The 26,250-nt window shown below is 42.4% G+C and overlaps 2 protein-coding genes across 2 annotated transcripts; one reads left to right on the top strand and one right to left on the bottom strand.

Annotated features, from left to right (window-relative positions):
* Positions 1-33: 33 nt before the first annotated feature.
* Positions 34-24,294, bottom strand: LOC101071648 (contactin-associated protein-like 4). Its single transcript, XM_029835107.1, has 25 exons — positions 24,260-24,294; positions 15,882-16,137; positions 12,956-13,066; positions 11,571-11,764; positions 10,198-10,345; positions 9,820-10,023; positions 8,230-8,405; positions 7,983-8,129; positions 7,286-7,553; positions 7,060-7,209; positions 6,820-6,991; positions 6,230-6,336; positions 6,022-6,141; positions 5,705-5,905; positions 5,297-5,459; positions 5,068-5,195; positions 4,794-4,964; positions 4,203-4,421; positions 3,385-3,624; positions 2,850-3,038; positions 2,266-2,399; positions 1,959-2,046; positions 1,269-1,481; positions 1,021-1,092; positions 34-855 (listed from the first exon to the last, which is right to left on the bottom strand). Exons 2-25 carry the CDS (start codon positions 15,964-15,966, stop codon positions 611-613), a joined length of 3,945 nt encoding a protein of 1,314 aa, XP_029690967.1. The 5' UTR covers positions 15,967-16,137; positions 24,260-24,294; the 3' UTR covers positions 34-610.
* A 16-nt stretch (positions 24,295-24,310) lies between these two features.
* ciao2b (cytosolic iron-sulfur assembly component 2B) lies at positions 24,311-25,918 on the top strand. The gene is made up of 5 exons (XM_003963851.3): positions 24,311-24,548; positions 24,918-24,997; positions 25,098-25,223; positions 25,294-25,339; positions 25,421-25,918. Exons 1-5 carry the CDS (start codon positions 24,422-24,424, stop codon positions 25,519-25,521), a joined length of 480 nt encoding a protein of 159 aa, XP_003963900.1. The 5' UTR covers positions 24,311-24,421; the 3' UTR covers positions 25,522-25,918.
* Positions 25,919-26,250: the final 332 nt, after the last annotated feature.

The raw sequence follows: 26,250 nt of genomic DNA on the forward strand, positions 1-26,250 counted from the left end.
TGGCATTTTCTATAATAAATCATTCTGATGTGAGGTTTCCATTTTTGCCTGTCTAAATTCCTGTTGTTGGCCATTAATTAACTGCACTTTCAAAGCTTGAAAGCTTTAAATGTTTTAATGAAACATATTACATAAATTTATTACAATGAAATTACAGCCATCTTCAAACTTCATCGATCTTTAGAAAGGGTTAGGAAATACAACACCTAAGTTACTGAAGAACAAATAAATGAAGATTCTCTCAACTACAAAAAGGAACTATTGTATTTGGAAGGATGCAATGCAATATTTGGCATTTCACAATAAAAGCTACATCATCAATTCAAACCTACATGCATAACTATGGTGAATAAAAAGCAAACGCACTTCCAGCAAAGTCATAAATGTTCAATGTGAACAAGTAAAATTTATTTTCCCAAAGGTCGTACAAAAACTGCAAACAAGTACACACTTCTGGGAATGTAATTAAATGTGTTTGCTCCAGCGATAACGTGAAATTCCATGAAAATACCTGTCGGTCACTGAATTTTCCATAGCTTGGGTGGACATTTAATAAGTATTCACAGTGTTTGTTCTGGCAGGAATGGCATCAAACACTGGTCCTTGTGCATCAGATTGTTCTCCTTGATCCAGATTGTGTTTGTAAAACAGCGATGAGGCATCTCTCTCCTCTCATCTGGTCTTTCTGGTTGTCACTCAGGCTGTTCCGTGAGCCGTTCAACGCCGGCGCCGAGCTGCCTCCACATTTGACCACATTTACTGCCCGGCTGTGGTTCGCCTCTTTTCTCCTGTAGATGATTCTGGTCGTGATGGCCAACGCAGACACCCCGACAAAGATTACGGATGATATGAGGCCTGCAAAAACAGAGCAGTCTGTTCCTGACTTGCAGCTGGAGCTTACCTGCTCTCTCTGACTGGAGCTTTAAACGAGCTTACAAAAACCTCACAGTAACAACAGTGGAGGAGATAATGGCTTGGTAGCACACAAACAGTGTGCTACCAAGTACCTCCTTGCAGTACCTCCAATCAGTACCGAGTCTCTTCTATGGGTGTTTACTGGAGGCTGACCTGTTCCTATTGATCCAGACCGACCTGCAGCACAAAGACAGTGAACAAATGTACAGATGTCCAGCATTGAGAGAGAAAAAATAGAAGTTGAATGCAAGAAATTTTATTAAAAAAAATATATATACAGTAGATGTGGAAATATGAGAAATAGTGGAAATCAGCTTTAGCAGCAGGCTGGCTGCCTGGTTCACTGGTCTGACCTGAAAGGTGGTGTGTGGTTTCTGCTGCGCTTAGATTGGCTGCAGTGGAGCCACAGACGGACCGGGTCAGTGGGCCTATGACAGCGACGGAGCTTGTGTTGGGGTGCAGCAGGGCGGCTTTCAGTGGACTGATGGTGTTAAAGAGGACAGAAGACAGGCAGCCGGTGAAACCCAAAGAGCCGAGCTGAGCCAGCTCTGGGTCCAACGTGGAGTCTGGAGGGAGACCGGAAGTTCAAGAGAACATCAGATATTTCTCGGACTGGAATATTCCGAGGCCAGAAGTACGGTGGGTCTCATTAAGAGCATAATAATTAACTATTATCATATTTTCAATGTGTGTTTTACCAACAGATGTTGAATAAAGACTATGTTCACTAATCCTAACAGCTGGCACCAAACTCTCACACTAGAACTTTTTATGAGTCCAACTGAAGCCAAACACTGCCCTGGGAAATCCTGCCCTGGCATCTGCCAAGTTCCTGTCACGATTGGTTGTAATAAGCAGCATTCTTCCTTTCTGCAAAGCAGCCATATACCTGGATACGTTCCCAGGTAAGAGCCCTTAAGATGCAGAACTTTCTTACTCTCTCTTCCAGAATTTTTCAAAACCCACAGTGGTGGTGAAAGATTCTGCAGCATTATTAAAGGAATGTGCCTCTTCTCTGGGTTCCTGCTGCTGGTTTTGCTGACCTAGAATTCTTCCAAGAACCAGGGACCGAATGGCGTTGAATTCTGCATCCGACGTCAGGGTGAAGTCCTCCCCGTCGTTCTCGTCAACCTGCAGGAAAATGGTTGGTTTTAAAAAAGTGTGATTTGTAAACACATTTTAGTCGAAAACTAAAGTGTTTGTGTTTATTTATGACTTCAGAGCATTCAGTGGTACGTTTTCTCAGCACCAAGGAAAGAAATACTGAAGAGTTGCCTCCAGCATCCTAATCAATTTATGAACTTGTCTCCCCCAAAGCTGTAGAAACTCTGTTTGTGTGTGTCTGTGTACCTGCACAAACACAGTATCCGCCCATCTGTTAATGGTAACAGCATGAAGGTGCCCGTTGGCGAGGTTCCTCACTTTGCTCCTCAGGATCTCAGCGTCTCTACTGCCGTCCAGCCTGTATCTAACCTCCACCTGTTCTACAGACAGACAGACAGACAGACAGACAGACAGACAGACACAGACACAGACACACACACACACACACACACACACACACACACACCACCACCACCACGACTAAAATAATTAGACATTTTAGATACAAACCGCCCAAAATTACAAAGTTAAATGATGAAGAAACAATTCCCAGCCACTCTAAAATATTCCGTAAATTTCATTTTCAGAGGAACACAGTAAGGTTTTGTTTAATTTGCGCTGTAGAAAATGTGTTTCAGAGGACATTGATATGTAGGGGAGAGCTGGTCGTTTCGCATGAAGTGCAGCTGAATTTTGTGGTGAAATTGAATCAATACTGTAACATGTGCTAAATGTACATGACTATTATGGAATGGCTGTACACAATGGTACAATATTCAATCGGATTGAATATTTTACTTATAAATGAACTTAACTAATTGAGTTATTACCATTCTTGTTGAGCAGGAGCGCCAGGTACTCTCTTTGGTAGGAGCCAACGTAGAGGAGCAGCGCAGGACTCTGATTGGTCCTGAAGCTCAGGGAGACGTTTTCTCCTCTCAGTGTCCCATCAGAGAGGATGGAAGAAGAATGAAGGCTGTAGCTGAGGGACGTCCCTGACTTGAAGATGGCTGAAACCTCTTCAGAAAGGAATATCATGAAAATGAAGTGTCTAATTATGTAGCTGCATGATCTGACATTCACTGTCATCTTGCACGTCAGAGGCTTTGCAATGATTCACATTCAGCTACCCTGAACGTTTTTCTATCAAGAGGTGTTTAAATGTGATGCATGAAAGCCCCTGACTTTATTAAAGCCTGCTTTGGTTTCCTGAGAAGTCTGAATCACATATTACCGGTAAGAGTCTACTTAAGCTTAAGAGTCCTTGTGGACTGCATGAGACGTGGCTTTTAAGGCCCTGAGCACCAGCAGATGCAGGGCCAACAAGTCCACAGACACAATGAACTGGATCCAGTGTGCGTGTACCTCTCTCACAGAAGGCTCCAGAATAAGCAGATGGGCCACAGTCGCAGGAAAAGCTGCGGGTTCCCTCCACACAGCGGCCCCAGTTCTGACAGAGTGCGCCGTAGCTGCTGCAGTAGCCGGGACAACCGGCCTGGACCCCGGGGGTGACCTTTGCTCTCGCCTCCAGGTCCAGGGTGACACCATTTAGCTGCAGAGAGCGAATGCAGCCGCGGAAGCCCTTCTGCCTGGACGCCGTCCCACCTGAGGTCACAAACAACAAACAGCAACACCATCGGAATGCTGGAAAACATTTTTTAAATAGGTTTTATATCAATAAGATCAGACGCATGCCAACCTCTGTGGGCTTTAGTTTAGTCTGTTTCTGTAGAACTAATCAAAAGCCAATTTATATAACTCCTAAAAGTTATATAAATTGCCATGCTAAATAATACCAGAATATATTAACAACTTGATTTTTCACCTATTGATAGTTTCTATCTGAACATCTGTTTTTTCTGCCTGGCAGCAGAAGAACACCTCCCTTCCAGAGCAGAAGTTTAATTCCAATGTATTTACCCAACAACCTTCAACTGTCCTCAGAGTTCACGTTGTTGAATATCCCAATTGTGCCAAACTGGCAACCAATCGTGATGAGATAAAAAACCTTTCCAAGACTGCAAACTTCCATCAGGTGATGTCAGGCGAGAAACACCTTAGCGAATGGACTCAGCTTTAAAGTTGAGTGCATCAGCCCGAGAGTGACTTTCATTAACTTTCATTAACACTGCAAAACTTAGCAGGATCGATCTAATTCTCCCCCCACCGTTGCCACCACGCACCGATGAATAACTGGCTATTGAGCTGCAGGTGAATGTGCCCGTCTGAGGGGGCTTCCTGGGTGGCAGCGGGCAGCTCATCCAGGCGAAGTAACGCCTCCTTGATGTTGCGTTCGGCGCGGACGCGATGCCACCTGTTGTCATTCAGTGGGACACTGGACTTTGCTCGAACTTCCAAAGGTCCATTTCCCACATCGAAGGAGAAGAGGACCTCCAGGGGGGCTACGTCAGCGAGAGAAGAAAAACAGTTTTCAACAAAAATGGCTCGTCAGAAGGCCTCCTCTCTTTGCAGGAGTGTCTTCGTGTGCTGATGTCTTTAGCCTGTGAATCATCCGAATTTCCCTTCCGCTGAGGTTTTTCAAAATGTTGCTTGGCAAATGATCGATATCTGGAAGTCAACAATCAATACACTTGAGTGCAGTCGGGTCTTCTTTTGAACATCTGCAGCAGGTGTGAAAAACACACTTCAGACATCTCTGGGACAGCTCCGACTGAGTCCTGCCCTAAATGCTGAGATGATCCTCCATGCTTGCACCTTAATGAAGACTGGATTTATCTTTAAACTATGAGCCACAACATTAAGCTATGACTTACAGCTGAGTTCAATACGGATGAAGTCTTTGATGCCCAAGTTTTCCAGGAAGACTCCGGAGAAGGAGGTAGTTTTAAACAGGAAAGAAATGTCTGCGCTCAGCTCTCCATGGAATGTGGGGAAGTGAAGGTAAGAGGTCTCCTTATCAAAAAATGCTGCATTCCAAATATTTTCTGCACTCAGAATAAAGGTCAGGGAATGCCCATTAATACGCAGATAAATGTAATATGTATATTTTCTTCATTTTGTACTGACTGAAGACGATGATGGACTTACTGTCTCCATGGCATTGAAGAGGCCCCAGCCTGTAGATGCTTTCAGAGCCAGGCCTATGGACGTCCCCCAGCACCAGAGATCTGACAGGGAGTGTCTCTTTATGGGTCAGGAAGCCTGAATCACTCGCCCTGGAAGATAAAGCCACGAAGGAGAAAGAGAGATGATCAAAATAATCAAGAAAGAAAAAGGGAAGAATGCAGGAAATGCAGTGCAGGACAATGCCCATTACCATTCGTTACGGTCAGCATCGCAGTTGCACTGGTGTTTGGGGTCCACACAGTTTTGCTGCAGGCCACACGAACATTGCCGGCTTCCCTGTGGAGCTCCACCCCAATAAGTCTGAACTTGTCCTCCATTTGGACCTCCGACCCACCAGCTGAACGGTGGGCCATCTGTGACAGAGAAACACACGTTATAATGACTTTTAAACTCTTAACTGACACCTGATTCAGAGGGTTTGGTGGTTCCATCAATGTTCACGCGGCAACCACATCCTTTACACTGGAACCAGCACCAATCAGATATTAAGAATATTATTGGTCTGATACTCAGGAATATCAGAGTCGCCCAGTTCATCCTGGTCCTGCTCAGGGTTTCTTCCTGAAATTCTGACAGTTGACGCAATGATGAATTTTACCTGGGGAGTTGAAGATGCGCGACCTTCTGCAATGGTAAATCAGCTCCTGCTCACAGTGTTCTGATTGGCTGATGATGGCCGCAAGCTGCTCCGCCTCAGATGCGTACTCAAAGTGAACGGCGAGCTGATTGGTGCCCGGCTGAGGGCGGACTTTGGTCGGCTCTGTGTTATTGTGCTCCACCACCGTCCAAGTTTTATCCTCTGGTGGACAGAAAACAAATCACTGTTTTAGTTCTGCTTTGCATCGCAATGGGGGAAACTCTGGACTGACACACGGAATTGGATGGTGGGAGCGTTTGGAGGTGTGTGTCTGTTACCTGTCATGTTGCAGTAGAGCAGCTGTGGTCTGATGGGGCCACTGCCGTCCATGTCAATGAAGTAGTACCCTGAGTTCCTGCCTCTGTGTTTGTAAGCTTCACAGGACTGTTCGTATATCGCTGAAGAGAGACGAACATTGCAGCTTATAAAGCAAAACATCTAACTGCAGAGGTTTGTGTGTGTGTGTGTGTGTGTGTGTGCACTCACAGCTGTGACAGGTGGCCCCACTGTAGCCTGTGTTGGTGCAATTACAGTGGAAGTTGCTCCATGATTGGCTGCAGTGGCCTCCATGTTCACAGCGACTGCGAGAACACCTAAATAGATAAAATATATTTGTTCCAGCACTTTAACAACTCTGGATGAAATAAAGAGAGAGGAAAAACACAACTGTGTTGGTGTAAGCGAGCAGGTGGCGTTTATGTGGGGAAGGTCTGAAAGGTCCTTGGCTGACATTTCATTAAAGACAAGCTGCTCAGAGGATAATAACGCTGAATAAAATGACCTGGAAAACCTATATCTGGATCTCATGTTAGCTTTCCGAGCACCACGTGTTGTCGTTGCTCGCTTGTCATAGCATTGAAGGGATGCACAGGAGTGGGATTTAACATGTGCACCAAAGAGAAAAGAAACACAGCAGGGGCCACCACTTGAGGGTAAAGTGAATATCTATTTCACTGTCTGCGTTATATTGCTTTGATCGCTATCCGTTCGCATGAATTGACCCTGTTCTGAAAAAGAAAGATCAAAAGCCTCATTGTGTGTGACAACTGTGAAAAAGTGACAAGTTCAGATCCCACCTGTCAATGATGCCGCACGTGTCAGTTTGTAGATCGCTGTAGTTTCCCATCAGCCTCTGCTGCACCTTGATCAAATCCACTGATTGTCTGTCCACAGCTAGAAGACGCATGCAGCCCTGGAAGCGGCTGAAAGGGTTCTCACATTCCTGCAGGTTCCCTTCAACAGGACAACCTGAGGAACAGCAGACACGACATCAGTGAGAGGAAGCCTGCGCGAGGGTTTTTTTTCTTTGTACGTACCACCGAAGAAAAGTTGACTTCCCGTGACTATGAGAAATGGGGGGCGGGCGTGAGCGTATCCTCCTTCATCTTCATCTGCAGTGACAGTCAGGCGTCCTTTTCTGGAGTTCAGCGCCACAGAGTGCCACTGACCGTCATTCAGAGCTGAACCTGAGGTCATACAAAGAAAATAGACGCTGCCCACAAAATCCTGATGTCACTCAAAGTTAAGGGAGAAAAATCTGACCTGCACTGAGCTCCAGCCGTGCCCTGCCAGCCTTGTGGACCAGCAGATGCAGCCTGGCATTGCTCAAGTACAACCAAACTGCCCCACTGTGCATTGGAAGATTAAAGGTCAGCAGCAGTCCTGCCTCGTTCCACGTGCGAAACTGAAGCCTGATTGACGTGCCAATCAAGTGAGACTCCGTCGGTCCTGGCAAAGACAGGAAGCTCTTGGGGCCGTTGAAGGTCACGGCAACAAAAACAGGCTCAGCGCAGGAAAAAGTTACATTTCCCTGAGAGTAGCGAAGAAGACGGGAGAGGAAACAGAGGGATTAAATTAAAGAGAGAGAAAAGGGTATGTGAATTCCTTTGAGGGCTGTGTGGTGCCGTCCTGATGCGTAGAGATCTCATCGGCACGTCCTCTTTCAGGGCGCAGCCTCATTAGCATGATTAGAAGAGACACATTTGCTTTGATAAACGCGAAGGCACCAATGTCATCAAGCAGCTCGGTCAGGTCAAAGAATGACAAGACAGTATAAGTCATTCAATCAGGCCATTAGAGACTGGAAATATAGACTCATTCAAATCCTTATATTACAATTTGAATATCGCCATAATCACAAGGAGGCTGCTGGTGAACGAACTAGGTTTGCTGTTGTGTTTGTCAGCATCTCTTTTGTGCTGCTGATTCAAACAACACAAAATAGAACTAAGCTCATTACCTTCACCGTGACCTGCGGGACTTTCCGTTTAGCCAGATCTATCAGATTCATCCCATTGTAGCTCAGGTTTTCCAAACAGCCATTAAAGCCTCCATATGACCCTGCTGACCATTGAGAGCCAAAGGCGTGGGTTGCTCCCACACTCATCTGTGTGGTTGAAAAATTATTCAATATTTTTTTTGTCTCATAGTGAAAATCAAAAAGGTGTTTTTATGATGGTGCTGATCCTATGCACAAAACAACACACCTGGTCATGGTCCCAGCGGGTGTATGTATGCGGCATCTGCACCCAAACTGCACTGTTGTCCACGGTGAGGTCGAGCCGAGCGCCGCGGCGTTCCATTGTGACGTGGTGCCAGTACTGGTCATCTAACAGGCTGCCCAAAGACACTTGATACCGACCGTCAGGAGAAGCGGGCTCACCTGCAGGAGGAGCGCAGAATATGAAAGGAAAATAAAGGAGTAAAGGAGGAACTCAGGAAGGAAACTACCTGTGTGAAATAATCGAGCGTTTGCACACCTACAAATGGCTGCAAAGTTAGCTAATATTTCAAGTAAAGTCATTTTTTTCCACACACTGTACTCAGGAGCAAAGTGTGATTGACGGAATCTAGAGAGAAGAATAAAAGACAAATGACAATGAACTTTTCCAGCCAGAAGAAGGTAAAGAAAGAAGGAAAGAAAGAAGCTATCACTCATCATTAATCTGTCAGCCAGACGCTTGGTAAACAAAGAGTGGAGAGGAGAGAGCAGACCGTCAGAGAGAGCGAAGTGTTTAATCATCCACGGACAGATGTCAAACGCCGACAAACTCTATTCTGCAGCAACAAACTCATAATTGCACCAAAGACGCATCTTGGAACAAAAGGTTGGTTTTAGGGAATTTGCTCTAATTTGCTGAGGTATTTATTGCAATACAAAGCAGACAATATCATCTCCTTTGAAGAAGTGCACCGAACAGATCCATTCTGTCCAACAATGATTTTACCCCAGTCTATCATGAGCTGTGGAACATTACAGTGAGCTACAGGTGGTTGGGTTGATGGTGGTGGAGCCGCTGGAGGCTACAAAACTCAAATGCGTTCAATTTAAATAATATTACTGACTGCAAATAAGCAGTAAACGGGCGACTCATAACACCCCTCACTTTATGCTGTTAAAGGCGCTGTCAGACATGAATGTGTCACGTTGAAAATGAAACAAAGTGATTTATGTACGGCACATCAAGGCCGCCTCCCATAAATCAGCATGGATAGAAGTTGGTGGCGTGGTGAGTCAACAGGACTGAACCAAAGGCAATTATTCACTCAGACAGCTGAGATGACAAACTGGTTCCAGGATGGCCTGTTGTCAACGTCCACAAAGAGAAAAAAAAAATCCTAGGAGATTAAGTCAGAACATCTAATAAAATGGGATGGACCATGTCCAGGAAGATCACCCCGTTACCCCAGGGGGTAGATTCGTTTAAAGGGGAAACACATTTTGCAACCACAGAAACTGAGCCATCATTCTAAACATATTGAATCCTTTCACAACAGTGGGCTCAATTATGAGCAGAGCTGTAAACGATAAATGTATATCTGCAAGGCTACAGGATCCTATATCTGTATCTGTATATTTGTTTTGAAAGTGTGTTCTGGTAGCTGCTGCTGAAGGGTTCACAGGGGAGAAAACTCTCTTAAAGGGCTCTCAAAGCTCAAAAAACCAGACTAGAACACGCTGCTGAAACCTGAATGCATTGAAGGTGCAGAGTAGTCGAGCTCTATTTAGCTCTGCACAAGTTAAGATTCTAAAGGAATTAAAACAGATATGGGCAGCAGGGGTTGAGCAAGTGCACCTTTTTGGAGGAGCAGAAGAAGCTTTCCTCCGTGTAACTGCAGGCTGAGGCTGTTCTCACTCTGTCCCTCCATGTGAAGAAGTACCCCGGAGTTCCTCAGGGTTTTGAACTTCAGAGAGATGCTGTCGGTGGTCGCAGGCTTCCACCACGGACTCAAGCTGTAGAGAAGACTGCTGCTGCCGTCAAAACCGACCACATCGGACGCTGAAACACATGAAAACCCCACCTCAGACTTTTTCACCTGCTGTATTTATTCATTTCATTTCCTTAGATATATTGTATTCGTTTAATTACATAAAGTTTTTATTTCATTCACAAATCAAGCATCTCTTGAAATGAAGATTTTAATCATAAATTGAAGAAGAAGCCCAAACAAACCATAAGGACATCCGTATGTTTCCAGTCTGAGCCCGATGCGACCACTGGGATTCCAGTCCAGTGGGACGATGCGGATGTAGCGGGCGATGACGGCATGCTGGAGCTTGTGCAGGACGACGCTGTCTGCATTACTGTTCCCTGGAAATACCTGGAAGGACACAGCAACAACGAATTTTCCTGTTTTCCAGTTCCAAGTATTTTGCTGAACCTTCTCAGTTCTGAGAGAGACCACAGAAACCCAAAACCTGGATCTCATCATTTTCTGTTCCTCAAATTCTGTTTAAAACATGTTTTAATTTCCTTGGGCATTGCTATAAACCACTGAGACCTGATGAAGGGCTCCTCAGTCAGGGAGAAAATGAGATTTACTTGATGACTACTTTGTAATTTTGAAGTTTTTTTAAATTAAAGAATTCACACTTGGGCTTCCTGCTGGTCACTTTTCCTCCCTTTTAACACATACAGCAGCTTTTGTGCAATATTCTCATTCAATCAATGCACCCTCTCACATTTAGCTCCATTTAAGATTAAAATATTCCATAACCTCTCATGCAGAAGATGCCAGTTAGAAAACAGCTGCGCTTGACTTTCACACCCTGGAGGTGAGAAGAGGCAGAAGCGCCGTGCAATGCTGAAAATGTGAAGTGAGAGAAGTGTTTCGTTCCCTGTAATCCAGAATAAACTGGATTGGCTGAAGACGTGGCGCCAGGAATCCAAACAAGGTGAGGATTTATCCTGAGGATTTTTCTTTTACTTCTGCCCGACATTTTCTGAATCACTTTAAATCGAAGCCCCACCACAGTGTGAATGTAAGCAAGGGGGTTAATAAAGGTCTCAACCACAAACTAAAGTACCACCTGACTGCCCTCAAACTGTACAAAGAACTGAAATGTAGAATATATAGAATACAAATTCATCAGGGTTTGAATACATTTCAATAAATCATCATATATTTCCTTTCCCACTCTCTTTTTTACTCTCTAACTTTATCTCTCTGGGCTTCTGCTATTTCTTCATCCTTTCCTTTGATCTTCATTCAAACTGAATGCACATGTTTTTCACCTTTATTAATCAGCACAAATTAAAAGCTGCCATCGACATCTCTCTCACTGATAAACAGACGATTTGTACGAGTGTTTCTTGTTTGTTCTTCCCCCACAACTTCCCTTTGACGTCTTTATTTCTGCAGCTCCTCTTTCGGCTTCTCTAGTCTCGCTTTACTTTGATGTGGCCAACAGTTGCACATATACATCTTTTTGAGACCCTAAGACTGTTTCTGGGATTCAGTTTATGGTGCTTCTTCTTCTACCATTAATCCCTTCTGCTTTGCCTCTGACTAAATGTGCACTGTGGCGCTAATAAAACATGCTCACCCTGACACTGTCTTCCTGTCGATACTGTCTCCAGTTGTGTCCGGTGTCACTGAACATCAGCAGGTAGACTGTTAGCCAATCGGAGCTGCCGTAGCGACCTTGCGTTGAAACCGCTGTTACTTGTAGCCTCTCGCCCAGGTCAACCTCCAACCACTGATGAGTGTCAGAGGTCAGTGGGGACCAGCCGCCGGCCCCTGAGGGACAGATACACAACCAGACTGTGAAGTAATTCATGGAAGTGGAAGTTCATATGGATTAATATTTAAGAATATTTAAAAACCTCTATAAGTGAAGTGACTTTTAAAGGGTCCTTTGACCCAGATTTGGGTACATCTAGTGGTGATCTGAAGACCTGCAGTAGCTGATTTTTGTAAATGAGCATTCACCAGTTCATCATTTGATGGTAAAGTTTCATTTTTAATATATATAAATGTTCAGATGTCTGTAAAAGGGTTCCTTTTAGAGCATGGGCTCTCTAACACTGCTGATATTTAAGGGATATTGAGTAAAAAAAAAGTAAAAAGTAAAATCACATGTTGCCTTCTTGAGGAGCAGAACACTTCCTCCAGGATGGTGCTGGGAGAGAGAAAACCTTATCCATCCTGCTTCAGATTTACATGTGGTACATTTTTGCTGTTCTCTAATACAGCTAGTCTCCATGAATCCGTAAGATCAGAAAGAGTTATCAAGCTGAAGTGTCTGGAATCTGAACTGGGAATATACCGCTGCCCAACGAAGCCCTCCAAAACTGAAGTATTGCCAGTGACAATACCGGTAATGGGCTCACAGTTATTCACAAGTGATCTGGTGCATTTAGAATTCACCTGACAGGCCTCTGTCACCCCACTGGGTCATGGTTTCCTCTCCTCTCCTCTCCTCTCCTCTCCTCTCCTCTCCTCTCCTCTCCTCTCCTCTCCTCTCCTCTCCTCTCCTCTCCTCTCCTCTCCTCTCTCTTTACCCAGCCCCCCACCAGCAGGTGGGTCCCCCTACATGAGCCTGGTCCTGCTCAAGGTTTCTTCCTGTTAAAGGGGAGTTTTTCCTTGCCACTGTTGCTTGTCTGGGGTCAGGCCGTGGGATTCTGGAAAGCGCCTTGAAACAATTTTGATTGTATAAGACGCTATATAAATAAAGATTGATTTGATTTGATTTGATTTGAGAATACAATTCAATTGTTAAATACTGTCAAAATACCCCAGGATAGTGCATAATAATGCATTATTAATGTGGAATAAAGCAATTAAAGTCAGGAAGAGAGGTAGAGAATCAAAACTGCAGGTAAAAGCAAATAAATGTATTTCTTTATATTTTAAAATTGTGTGCTATGTATGTAATCATGATGGTTGAATGTGTGAAGGTCACCCCGAATAAACTCATCATGGCTTCACCTTCTCTACGGTTAAGTTTGGCGAATTCCGGCCCATGGCTCCCAGAAACCTGCGAGGAGCTCCGGAAGGAGGACGAGGGACGGTTTCCCACTAGGGAACGGTGACAAACCTCTGAAAAACAGAACCCAGAGGCATTTTACAGCTGTAAAAAATCTAAAAAGGTGCATTTGTGGTCACATTCATAATCCAATTTGATCAATAGATGATTAAAAAGGATAGGATAAATGGTCTGGGACAGAGGGGACACACACAGTTGCTATACTGGGATGGAGAATAAATCGACTTGTTAAATGGATGCAGGTCCATTTTTGTGAGCTTTTTTCCCCCAAGTTTTTTGATAAGAGTAATAGATTGTCTTTTTATTCTTGTTAGTAAACCCTGATTTAAACATTTATTTTAATGTAGCACTAATTTATTTCCCAGAATCCCAGCAGCAGCAGGGGAGTTTCCAGTTTGTTTGTTGTGTTGTTGTTCTCTTCAGTTCCATACGGAAACGCACCGTATTGTCTCTCTAAAGGGAATATATGATTATAAAATATCAAATTGATACCTGAGAGTTTTTTCTCAGGTGTCTACAGGAGTTGAAAGATCTGTCTTTTATATCTCAGCTGCATCCTTTGTTTGATCTGTTGGAGCTTCTCCGTCAACCTTGGGAACAGCATCTCACATATTTACTTTAGTTGTGATGCATTTTCAGAGCCAGGAAGGTATGATGCAGTTAAATGCATTAAGACAGAATCAGTGGACAAAATGTGCTCCAGTAATTATTCTTGTGATTCTTTTTCTCGACGCGTTGACCTCTGTGACCGCTATTTAACTCATCGTCAACAGTTGCATTTGATTTTGATCTGATGAGCTTAATGAAACCCTCCTGTGCTTGAATAAGCAGCCATGATTAAGATATTCAGGTCATGGCTCCTTGGTAATTAGCATTTTTTAAAGGATTTATAATTGCATCCACCTCCATCCCACCATATTCACGTCTCCCTCAGTGTGAACCAGAATATTAAAACCCGTGATTTCACTGCAAATCTGCAGCTTCAGTGACCCAGAAACGCCGAGGTCAGTCCTGAATGTGCAGATTTGGATTGAATTTGTTCTCATTTTCCCTTGAAATAGGATACCAAGGAGTGCACAGGCCTTTTCTCTGGGGCACCAATGCTCAAACAAGGGAAAAAGGATAAAAGGAGTTTAGGAACAGGGTACATTTGCATGGTATTCCAAAAGGCAAATTAATGTGGAATTTTCCTGGCAACTCCCAGGGAAAACTTCTGTAACAGCCTCACCTGAGCCTGGTGATTCTCGACTGACAAATATTAAACATTCAGCAACATTTGTTTTTGATAGAAGTCCTCATTTATGCCCCGTGGAGGGTTTGATGGAGTGAACTTTTTGGAATAACGCAAATCATCCCTAAAACCGTCGATTGATTCAACCATTTAACCATGCAAAGATCAGAGTCCATCCGTCCGTCCGTCCATCCATCAAAGAATAAAGTGTAAAAAATTGGAACTTTATTAAAAACACTGAATGAAAAAAATATCAAATTCTTTAAAATACCTAAATAAAATATAATGAAAGTCAGATCAAAGAATAAACCAGCTTCTTTAGAGAGGTAAATCAGGAGCTACACAATATTCACTTATTTTTATTTTCACTGAGGAACTTAATTTGTTGCTCAGCAGCACTGCAGCATCTTAAATAATAGATAAACATCAAACTGCATGTTGGTTGCAGCTCAGTGACACCTGATTTCTGCTGCAGTCACACACACACACACACACACACACACACACACCCACACACACACACACACACACACACACACACACACACACACACACACACACACGCACACACACGCACACACACACACTATTCCTCCACCTTCATAGGAATTTGACAGATTTCACAGGCTTTTCAGGTGATGACGGGGCTGTATGAGGAATAAATGTGTGTTTAACTGAGCTCAGGTGGGACTGACCTTGATCAAACACCAGAGTGATGGACTGCAGGACTGGCTGCTACTGCCAAGTCTTGTTGAGTAGAGGAGGGAGTGATTTTTAAAAAAAAATCTCTCTCTCTATACACATATAAACCAATATTTTAACCGTACTTTTCTGTGCCGACTGAAATCTAGCTGTGAGGAATGACACAAACAGCATTTAATCAGAGCAGTGGAATTATCTGCAATTACAAAATAAAGTATTCCAGTAACTTTAGACTGTTAGTTTCATTTATTAATCTAAATCTCACTTGTCCTTTGTAACTGTGATCATCCATCTGCTCTGTTCACCCAGCTATATGAATAACATGAAACTATAGTCAAAATATTGCCTGTTTTGTCAGGTGGGGCAACAGGGAAATTTCAAAAGAAGCATTTCATCTTTAATCCTAATGTAAAACTTCATTTTACCACCAGTGTCTGACATGAATTGCAATTGGATTTAGAGTCGAGCGAAAAGTCTGCCCCACCTCCCACTGTCTGAAAGGCTTCTGCGATCTGCTGTGTTGCTGTTCTGCTACAGGATCAAGGTGATTTTCAGCCTGAGATTTGGCTCAGCCTTAACCTAATGTCAATTTAAATGTGAAGGAAGGTCAGCATCAGAAATGACTTGAATATATTGCACTTTTTCTCCAAAGAAAAACAGATCTGTTTGTCATTATGTCATTTCTTTCCTTTATTGTGGCTATTCACATGTCCTGTATTGTCACCCCTGCTCCTGCTAGAGAGAGTTGAATTATGCAGAGAAATGCCCCCCTCATGTTGGTCAAAACCCATTTTTTGCAGTTAAGTCATGATGCCTCGCTCCAGGGTGACACAAAAATTGGATCTCTAAATGAATTAATTTACTACACTAACGGAGAGAGCTCCACCCAATATTGTAATCATGTCACTCATAATTAAAAATCAAGTGCTACTAACCTCCTCGCGTCACCCACTGTGCGCTGAAAAGTACTAGGATGACCTGCGTAATAATCCCTGTGACTTTCTCACTCCAGAGATCCATGATGAAGTGAGAGGAACGCTGCAGAACGAACCCAGATATTCTGCCTCTTCACTGCTCATTCATTCCACATCCCGCAGTCACTCCGAACTCCAGCACTGGTGGCGCTCTCAGACATCTGCCTGATTCCACAGCAGTCGCAACAGAACTGGCTGCCTTCGCTGTGGCGCGACTCTGCAGAGTGAAGGAAAGGGAGAGGGGGGGTGACATTGGGCGGGAGAGTGGGTTAGACAGAGAGCTTTCAATATGAATAGAAAGGGCTTTATTATTATAAAAAGCTGAAGACCCCTGCAGTCTGCTGAAATTCAGCAGAGAAGTCACTGCTTCTGCGCTGACAGATTTGAACCGAGATCCATCTCAGGTCACATCAGCCTCTTGGCTTCTACTCACAGTCTGTCATCGTGCACTCGAATGCGGCAGAAAGGGACATCTGTCATTTAACAGCGATTCTATTTTTCTATTTTCTGCCCTGCAACTTGTGCTATAGATATTTCCCCTTTAGAAAACCTTATCCACTAACTGTGGCTGTGCAACATTTAATTAAAAATCATCCCCAAACACTACAAAAACCAGTATATAGCCAGCAATGCGTGGTGTTTACAGAAGTGGCTTCATTTCCATTATTGACTTCTTCTTGTTTTCCATTATTGACCACAGAAAAAGGGTTGTTTCCTTTTGTGCCACAACTGGCACACAGCTGCCGTGGATATCTACTGACAAATAATGCCGAAAATATTGATGATGGGAAATGATTCTGAGGAATCTCTACCTCTGGACAAGAAGGCCTGCAAATTAAAAGAGAAGAGAGCTAGCAGGTTATTTTTTCGGTAAGAAGAACAGACGGCAACTTTCAAAGCCCAAGATGACCAAGACGTGTTAGAGGATAGATATCCTGCCAAAAAGGGAGCTCCTGAGAGATGTAAGCTTGCTACATTGCCTCAGGCTCTTTTACCGAAAACGATATGTTTGTATTTCTATCCCTTAGAAAAAGAATGAAATCACAGATTGGCAAAGTCGAGAGTACGGAGTGTACTCGTTTTACTCTATGGAGATTCCTTTATATACCCTAAAATGTACATTGTTATGGTGCAAGCAGAAATGTTTTCCACTAATCTTGGTCTTCACTTGTCTCCCCGTGAGGCTGCCACATGCAGCATGAAATCTGACAGCAGTCCAGGTCTGCTCCAGGAAATCCCTCCTTCAACACGTCTTATCATCCATTCCCATGACTGCCTTGTGTCCGATTTCCACCGACTTTTACTGGATTTTTTTTCCTCCCAGGTGATGTGGTCTTCACTAGATGATGACAGACAAATGAGCACCATTATCTCCCTCCATTCTACACTGCACCAGTCTTTTAAATTTGCCTTTAAGTGATGGCGCAGGGAGGAATTTACCAGCACAAAAATGCATGCTAATGTGATATTTGAGGAAGACTTTTCTGCATGTGAAAAGGGTGTTTTTCCCCACCATTTTGAGGGTGGTGTGACCTCACTCTGATCTGTTTCTCTGTATCCAACCACAGCTGCCAGCTGCCTGATTACATGATTTTGTGTCATTTAGGGAGAGGTGGTTGCCTTTTTAAAAAAAAGTTAAATCATTTAGATAGCTGTAATGATCTTGCAGCATTGCTGACTTGCTGGATAAGGCATCTCTACACAACAGGTCCCTGAACATACAGTAAGACAGAATCCACAGGTGTCACTCTAATAATTGGTACACATTTCTGGGATTGGAGCTCCACTACTCCATTTTAGTTCAAATCAGCACCACTTACTAACGGTTTCCCATTAAAATCACTATTTATTGTCATTATTCTGTAGAACAATTTTTGAATGCAATCCAACATGCTGATGGGTTTCAACAAACATTTGCAGGAAATTGGAAAGAAGTAAAAAAACTAGTAAAAACTAATTTTTGCTGCAGTGAAAATAATCTTCATTTTACACAAAGTGCTGGGCCTCGCAGAGATTTAAATCCTCTAGGTGCTTCTAGTTTTACACTGCTGTGCCTCCCAGCAAATTACAATCAGGTAAAAAAGAAAAGAACTGCAATTAAAATGTAGTTACAGTCTGCTTGATACATGTTTTCCCTTAGATTTAAAATATGTGGCGTCCTGCTGAATCCTGCTCAGTAAGGGGACAATGATAAACTGCCATTTTCTCTGCTTAGCATTTTATCTTATACATCTCTAAACAGCTGCTCAGTGAAATTGCTTTAAAGATTTATGCTGCTCTGCCTGACCTGTATCTCATAGTTGCCCAGTAAATCCATCGCCCTAGTGATCTTTCACCTCTGCACCAGTACTTTTTTTCTTCCTTTCTTTGAAACACATCCACACTATAAATATTCCAAAAGCCAATTCCTCTATAGGTACTGCAGCGTATTGATGAAGGCAGTAAAACCTGCCCTTGTCCATGCTGCAGACCTCCACATGCATTCCCACGGTTCTTTTATGTACGCTTCTTCTTAGCCAGTACAGGTGCCAACAGATTAAAAAGTTTTAAAAAAATAATAATTTTACAAAAGTGGCACAACTACTAAAAAAGTATAAATGTTTAGCTTCTTTAATACTTTTATTTTGAAAGAACCTAATGTATAAGACAATCTATATACTTTGATGTTCAAATAGTCTACATTGTGAATATATCCCCAATTGTGAGTAGAGTGTGAGTCAAAATTGCAACTTATTCCAAATAATGGAATCTCCTGCCAGAGGAGCAACAGGTTCATGTTCCATTTCTGATTACAAGTATTAAATATAAGTTCTGTGCAGAACCACTGGAATGCTGCAGCTGTGGCTGTTTAATTGAAACCCAAACGTGGATGAAACACCTCTAACTGAAGTTTCTCCTCAATGCCAACAAATTTAAAGCTCTTATTAGTTGATTAATCTCTGGGATGAGCCAAAAGATGTTCAGCTTCCTGAATCCAAACTCACATCCATCTCAGCCTTTTGCCTTTTGAGATTCAGCCTGCAAACGCTGACAATTTCACTTAGTCTAATGGCTGCACAAGATAGCAACGAGGCTGTTGGTACATCAGCAGCTTTGTGTTCGTGAGGATAATTGGGTACTACAAATCAGTGATGGCGGATCGTGACATATGGCTTGTGTAAGATCACATTAGCAGTACAGCCGCAGCGATTTCTGCATCTCAACAAGAGTTTGTTGAAAAGATTTCTAACAAGCTGGATTTAGTGTCAACAGTTTCACAAGGTGAAGCTCCTGGCCTCTGGGCTCCTGCTTCTCACAGCCTCCCTTCCACTGAGGACAATGGCCCAAAATTCTGTTGGTCAAAATGATCCATATCCTACCATAATAAGATCACGTTTTTAAAAAAAAATGTTAATTTGAAATCCATATTTTGCACATATGAAAATCCATTTTACATATGTGAAATCTACTACACACAAATCATCTGTGGTCTTCCTTTTTGTTCTGGAGGTTATATTTCGATTTGTAACTTGCACTCACCACTTAAGGTCATGAAACGTGGGCAATATTTTATCTGTGCTTGTCCATCTGCTTCCAGATTCTCTGTCTGTGGCTGTGTATGGAGGAAGAGGAGGATAAATCAGATACGTTTTGACTGAATGAGAGTTCTGCTGAAAAGAAGACAATTTATTAGCTTTTTCTGATCTTTGTGTAGTTGATTGGTTTCGGTTTTGAAGTCTTGTCTGTCCTTATTGAGAAAAGGTTTTGAATCATGTCTAAAATGCCCCCCAAAACATATTTTTCAAACAGCCAGGGAAGGAAAATTGACTCAGCGCTCCGTTGAAAGGAACCATAATCCGGTTCATTATTTCCTTATTGGAATTTATCGAGCTAAATAGTGAATCACAAGTCATTCACAATGAACAGTCAGAAGATCTTCCTGCAGTTCTCCATTAGTAGAGGAAGAAATGAAAGCTGAAACATTTTCGATAATAAAATGAGACCAGAAAAGTATGTTTCAATGCTATGATGAGACGGCAATTTGCAAGGTTGCAAACCTGGGCCCATGGTCGAATTATTGGACCTAATAAATAAACGCGCTGTTTTCTCGATCACAAGGATATCCTAAAGAACTCAAACATAACCCATGTCCACAGACACACACAGGTGTGTTTGTCATCTTGACAACTATGCCTTGATATTAAATCTTGCTGGTAGGCGATTTAAAAAAAATAAATAAATAGGAAAACTGCTGTGACTGAGTGGAAGATGGATTCTCTATGTTGTCCAGCTCATTGAGCTCCACATTTCTGTTCGTAAAACATCAGAGATGACCCTCACTGCCTTGAGGCTGCAACAGATGTGACGCGCAGCTCCTGAAGATGAGTAATAGCAGGGTTGTTGGAGAGGCCAACAATTCAGAGGTTCCTGTCAGAAGGAAGCTTTCATCATTCTTCATGTCCGTTACCCCCCTTGGAGAAAGGCTTTGCAATGTATCTTCCAGGTCAGTGAAAGGTAATAGTCTACAACAACAAAAAACCCGATTCGTCATCTCCCTTGTATTCCCCTGATTTGAGATGTGCAGCTCATGAAACCCATTTAACCTTTACAGTGGATTTTAAATTGTGTTTTTCTTTCACTGTCACACTTTTTTGGCTTACCTAATTAGTGTGGAGAAATATTCTTGTGGGCAAATGAACCAAAACAACTTGAAGGGGGCTGGAATTCAAAAAGTTCTGTGCAGATTTTAAAACAAATTGGATGTGTGGCATGTAAATGGTGACCCGGGATAGTCTGATTAACAATTTAAAACAGTAATAAATGAATTTCATGAATTTTTGAGTGTGTTTTTTGGTATTAGCTTAAGGGATATTAATGCCCTGTCCAGTAAATATGCTCATTTTATGCATTAGTCTATTTTTACAGCTCTGCACAGTGACCTGTGATGTCTGATGCATTTCAATGAAAGATTTAACTGTGACTATTTGAAGATTTAACCATGGATTTAACCAAGTGCTTTAATTTAACGCATCAAGAGGAGCCAAAGCAGTTTTTTTCTCCATGTGCTTGTGTTCCTTTCACAGTTTTCCTTGCACCAGCAGCAGCAGCTACTTGTGCACATGCGCGGGAGAGCAGCCGGGTGTTTTAAAATCTCATTAAAACGCAGCAGCAGTTGCGCTTGCATCCGTACAGCATCACAGACAAACAGCAGACTGAGGCAAGTAGGCAACAACCAGATGTGGAGGTGCAGTCTTATTAGTTCAGGTTGGAACAGAAGTGCGGGTAAACATCCACCTTGGATGTGAACATAAATAGATCCTCACCTAAAAGCTGTGGGTGTAGCGGTTCGCACGTTGCCTCATTGCTTTATGTTCACCTCCAAAAGTGCTGTTACCACATGCAGAACATATTCTCATGAGCCACTGAAGTACAAGCTTATGTCTTTTTAGCCTCGAAGTTGACTAACTTCACGATGCCTTCCTCCAGGACATCAGCAATACAAGGTAACAAATGTTGACGATGCATCTATGTCCACAGAATTCACCTGGTGCCCCTTGTTGCTCCCTCTGCATGAGTAATTTGCCAACCATATTGTTCATATTGTGCATCTGGTGTAAGAAGGGCACACATGGAAATGCAATTAAATTCCAGCAGGACTGTTTCATCCACACCTCTGCAGGGAGTATAAGAGGTAACATTTTGAAGAAAGGAAAATACAGCAACAGAGCAGTAAATAAATGAATGTAAAGAAAAACAGTGTCAAAATGACAACTTATTAAAATTCTTGGGTTTGGATAATGTAGCTTCATAACCTTCATCCCTGAACTAATTGTGCTGCCCACAGAAAACCTCTATTTTCAGTGCTGGCTTGGTGTGCTCATTATATTCAATATTTCATATTCTGTTTAATTTTAAATGCAGAGCTAAAGGTGGGCTGTTTCATGCACAAGCTTAGCATTTTTTACTGGCTGCGAGCCAAGTCCTGAGAGCACACAGACTGATGCGACAACACACACACACCACTCACACGCATTGAAACATCCGAATCACCAAAATGGTTCCTGCATGTTTAGCTTAGTCTCTCTCCAGCTTGCCTCCTCTGCATGTATTTTCTTTGGGAAACAAAGCATTTCATGTTTCTGAGAATGGATCCTTTTTGCCTTCTGTTAGTGTTACTTTGTAATTTTATAAAGTTATACACCCACTAGTTTAACCTCTCAGAACCAATTAAATATTCACACTTCAATGTACAATCACAATAGAATCACCCTGTATTAAAAGTATTCAATTTAAATTCAAGGATTCAAGATTTTTACTGTCATATTATCATCCCACACCTTCATGAGATGACACGGAATTATGCTCCCCGGATCCCAGTCAAAACTACTGAGAAATTCTGAGAAAATGTGCGTAAATGTGCATAAATTGCAGTTGAAATTATAATATGAGAAGTGCTTAATAAACCCGAATGTCCTGGATGTGGGAGAAGCAGAAATAAGTTAATTTATCTGCAAAAACAAAAGAGTAAAATTCATTTTTTTTGGCACTTCTTAGTTTTTAATTATTAAATATTAACACATATATGTATGTGTGTGTGTGTTTGTGTGTGTGTGTGTGTGCTGTATATGTTAAAAACACATTAGGATTTGTGCAGTGGCTTTATTATCTGCCGTCAAAAGCCCTCTTACATTTTTAATAGATGCTTCTTTATTACTCTGCTGCACTTTGCAGAAGTGTCAGATTTTATCAGATCAGTTTGCCCTCAGAAAGAGTTACTGTGTGAAAGGTTATTTTGCCCTGGAAGATCATTTCCACATAATTATGAATTCTTTCTTATGAGCTCAGCTGGATGTCACAGAAGGATTATGCAACATTTTCCACAGTGTCAGTAAATATAAATATAAATATTACCCACCCTGCAAGTAAACAAGGCAGAAAAGGGGGCTAAGGTGAGCATAAATATGCATAAAATAGCTCTTGACTTTGACATCATATACACTTTGTGCATATAATAAAAGCACAGTGATACTTGATGCTAAATGCTAGAGAGAGTTAGCCGTCTGTTAATTTACGTTTATTTACTGTTGCCATGGGTTAGTTTGCTCAAGTCACAAATGAGTGTTTTTTTCTATATTTGAAAAGGGGATTGTTGTATGTTTCCAGTGAAACAGTACCAGTAATTACAGTGACTGAGAGGCTCCTACAGTACATGTCAAGGTGCACTCGAGCACCAAGTGGAAATTGCAATGCAAATTGTTTAAGAGGCCAACTTGGTTTGGTCGGGGGCACAGACGAGGCAGAACAGGTGGGTGTAAATAAGTTAATCAGGAGAAGATGCAGACTGCAAGGTTGTCAGCTCCAAACAAGTCACCCTCTCTCTGGAAGCCTTTCATTGCTGTTGTGAAATCTAAGTGTTGCATTTAGCCTGTAGCTAAAGCTCTGCTGCTCAGCTCACAAATTGTTAAAACAAAAACATAAACCTATCATTTGAGCTGCAAATTTTTGACCAGACCGGATTTATTAACTGACCTGTAAACTGGTTCCTACAGAACCTGTAACGGGGCTCCTGAAACCTACCTCAGATGGGCTGTGGAGATCATCACCTATTGCTTTTTTGATGTAAACACAGGGAAAAGCTATAAAGCACCCCTTGTTATTGGGTCCACACACTAAACTACCCAGAGGGACAGTGTTTTTGAAAACAAAGCAGATGGTTGGGGTGTTATTCATCCTGTTTGATGCTTATCTTCCACCCTGCTCTAGTTCAGCCTGGTCTGAATGACTTCCCATTAATGTCTGGAAACATGCTGCTCAGCTCTTAAACCTGCATTCATTCATGCGTATCTTAATAGAGATCTTGCTCTCTCTCTCTGACACAATAGACTATTGATTCTGGTCAATATAGAAGTAAAATATATAGTAATAGACAAGTGTGGGGACATCTGAAACATGATCAAAGAAATTAAATTGAGCTGTATGCTAGAGGGAAGATATATTTTGGAATTTAAAATCTAACATCTGTGTAGACGTCTTCTCATCTCATTATGTGTTAATCCCATTTAATAGTTCAGTTTGACCTCTGTCAGAAATTTTATAATTCACATGAGTACTTGAATTAGATAATTGTACTGAAGGAATAGGAGGCAGGAGTGATTGTGAATGTTTCACCAATTCCTGTCCAAATGTGACAGACTTTTTCCAATGAGATAAAACAATGTAATGTTAGACACCAACAATTAATAATGATCAGAAGGTAGCATGTGCAAAGGACAGAAAATAGTTGCTAAACAGAGCAGGTAAGTAAAGCTAGGTAAGAAAGCTAACATTTAATTACTAAACATTTAAAGGTAAAAACTTACTTTATCTTTAAGGCGAGCTTCGCGGTCCTTTTTGGACTGCTTCTCTTTCCGTTGTTTTTCAGGAAGTGGTTTTCATATTGGCGAAAGTTGACTGCGTAGCGTCTGAAGTGGTTGTTGATTTTTTGCTTTTCATTAGCATTTAAACAGAACAAAGTGGTCAGAATGTCTGGGGGGACTCATTTGGAGAACGCGAACCCGATAATATTCCAGCGGACTGGGGAGAGACTGCTGACAGCGACGGATGAGGATGAAAACGTCCATGATCCCATTGACGACAGAGAAATATTTGATATCCTGTGTTTGTTTTGAGTCTATTCGGGCCGGTTCTACCTACAAACATCAGACATGCTCCTTCAATCTAAGTTCAACAGATAATAGGACCGTTCGCGTACGTATAGGTTTGGACGGATCTATATTTGAAACAAATACCTTATAATAGTTTTTGAGATAAAACAAATGAACGTAAAAATATAACTACGCCATCGTCTCATTTCGCTGTTCGTCGCCCATTTTCAGTATAAACTGTAGCCACTAAGTGTCTGGTTTATCGTCTACAACTCATGGGTAGCTAAATTAAATTGTTTATATCGTATAATGGTGGTTTTCTGTTCTTTGATCCCAAAACGCTGAAGTAAAGCTCTTCTTTAACTGATGTTACATCTGATCAGAACCATCAACGACCCAGAACATCCTCTTTCTCTGGAGGAGCTCAACGTCGTGGAGCAAGTGCGAGTGAAAGTAGGCAGCTCCTCTACCCCTCTGTCAGATGCACACTAAATAAATGGCCGGTTCCCTCACTTCCAAGTCCTCTGACTAAACTTGAGTGCTTGGTTTGCAGGTCAATGATGGCGAGAGCACCGTGGACATTGAGTTCACACCCACCATCCCCCACTGCAGCATGGCCACGCTCATCGGCCTGTCCATCAAAGTCAAGCTGCTCCGTTGTCTACCGAGCAGGTTCAAGGTATGAAAACGCGACATATTTTTCAACCTACTACCCATCTCTGAGCTTTCTTTTTTCTGTCTGCTCTCAGATTGATGTTCACATCACTCCTGGGACGCACGCTTCCGAGGAAGCAGGTAGGTGAACATGTATGTGATAAGATATGAATGTTTGAAGGACTGTGATGTATGTAATTGGTTTCCTTTGTTAATCTGCAGTGAACAAACAGCTGGCAGACAAAGAGAGAGTGGCAGCTGCTTTGGAGAACTCCTCGCTGCTGGAGGTGGTCAACCAGTGTCTGAGCATCAGAAGCCATTGAACTCTAATATATTTTGTTCAGAAGCTCTTTTTTTCATGCAGCAGACGTGTTTATGTGTCTGTAAAGAAAGTAACGTGCATTTGGCATGATGCAGTAGTTCATGGAAAAAATGAATAAGTCGAGGTTTGAGCTGTAACAAGTTTATGCGTGATCACTATTAATGACATTATGCCTTAAAACACAGGATATGATTTGGTATATTTAAATTAATCGATATACCAAAAATATCTCATTATTCATGACGTTCATTGATGACCCAAGCTCAATGTAATGCGTGTGTGAGTCCAGCAGGGGGCGCCGCCGCCCTTGATGCTTGGATAAAAGGAAGTTTTTGTTGATTTAATTTGGCAAAATTCCGAGGAAATGACACTGTAATAAAATATTGATCCAACTCTGAGCATGGTGCACACATTGTTGGATTACTCCAGCAGTAAAATTAAACGACTTGTGTAAGTAGTGTGACCCCGCAGAGGATGAACACATGGTGGGGGGGATAAATATTTACCGCGCGCGTCTGCTGCACCCTCCTGTTTGGCAAATCTGACGAGGATTGTTTTCATCTTGTTGCACATCTGGACACTTCCCATCACAGCTAAAAGCCTGGATACGTGACCAGCCGGCACAGCTGCATGAACCGAAGCCAGAACCGCGCACCTCCCACCCCGAAACCGACCAACTGAAATAATATCTACGCTTTTTAAGCGGGGTTATTTCCTCAGGCCTAAAGTT

The sequence above is a fragment of the Takifugu rubripes genome, chromosome 4, assembly GCF_901000725.2.
Source record: "Takifugu rubripes chromosome 4, fTakRub1.2, whole genome shotgun sequence".
In the NCBI taxonomy this organism is placed as follows: Eukaryota; Metazoa; Chordata; class Actinopteri; order Tetraodontiformes; family Tetraodontidae; genus Takifugu; species Takifugu rubripes.

What these genes read in the sequence shown, in the direction of transcription:
- LOC101071648 (XM_029835107.1), bottom strand. Translation starts at nt 15,966, where the DNA reads ATGGATCTCTGGAGTGAGAAAGTCACAGGGATTATTACGCAGGTCATC. An exon ending in GACAGGAAGACAGTGTCAGG is followed by an intron (nt 10,346 to 11,570) that starts GTGAGCATGTTT and finishes GTGTCCTTCCAG; the next exon opens with GTATTTCCAGGGAACAGTAA. An exon ending in AACATACGGATGTCCTTATG is followed by an intron (nt 10,024 to 10,197) that starts GTTTGTTTGGGC and finishes CATGTGTTTCAG; the next exon opens with CGTCCGATGTGGTCGGTTTT.
- ciao2b (XM_003963851.3), top strand. Translation starts at nt 24,422, where the DNA reads ATGTCTGGGGGGACTCATTTGGAGAACGCGAACCCGATAATATTCCAG. An exon ending in TGACGACAGAGAAATATTTG is followed by an intron (nt 24,549 to 24,917) that starts ATATCCTGTGTT and finishes AACTGATGTTAC; the next exon opens with ATCTGATCAGAACCATCAAC. An exon ending in TGGAGCAAGTGCGAGTGAAA is followed by an intron (nt 24,998 to 25,097) that starts GTAGGCAGCTCC and finishes CTTGGTTTGCAG; the next exon opens with GTCAATGATGGCGAGAGCAC.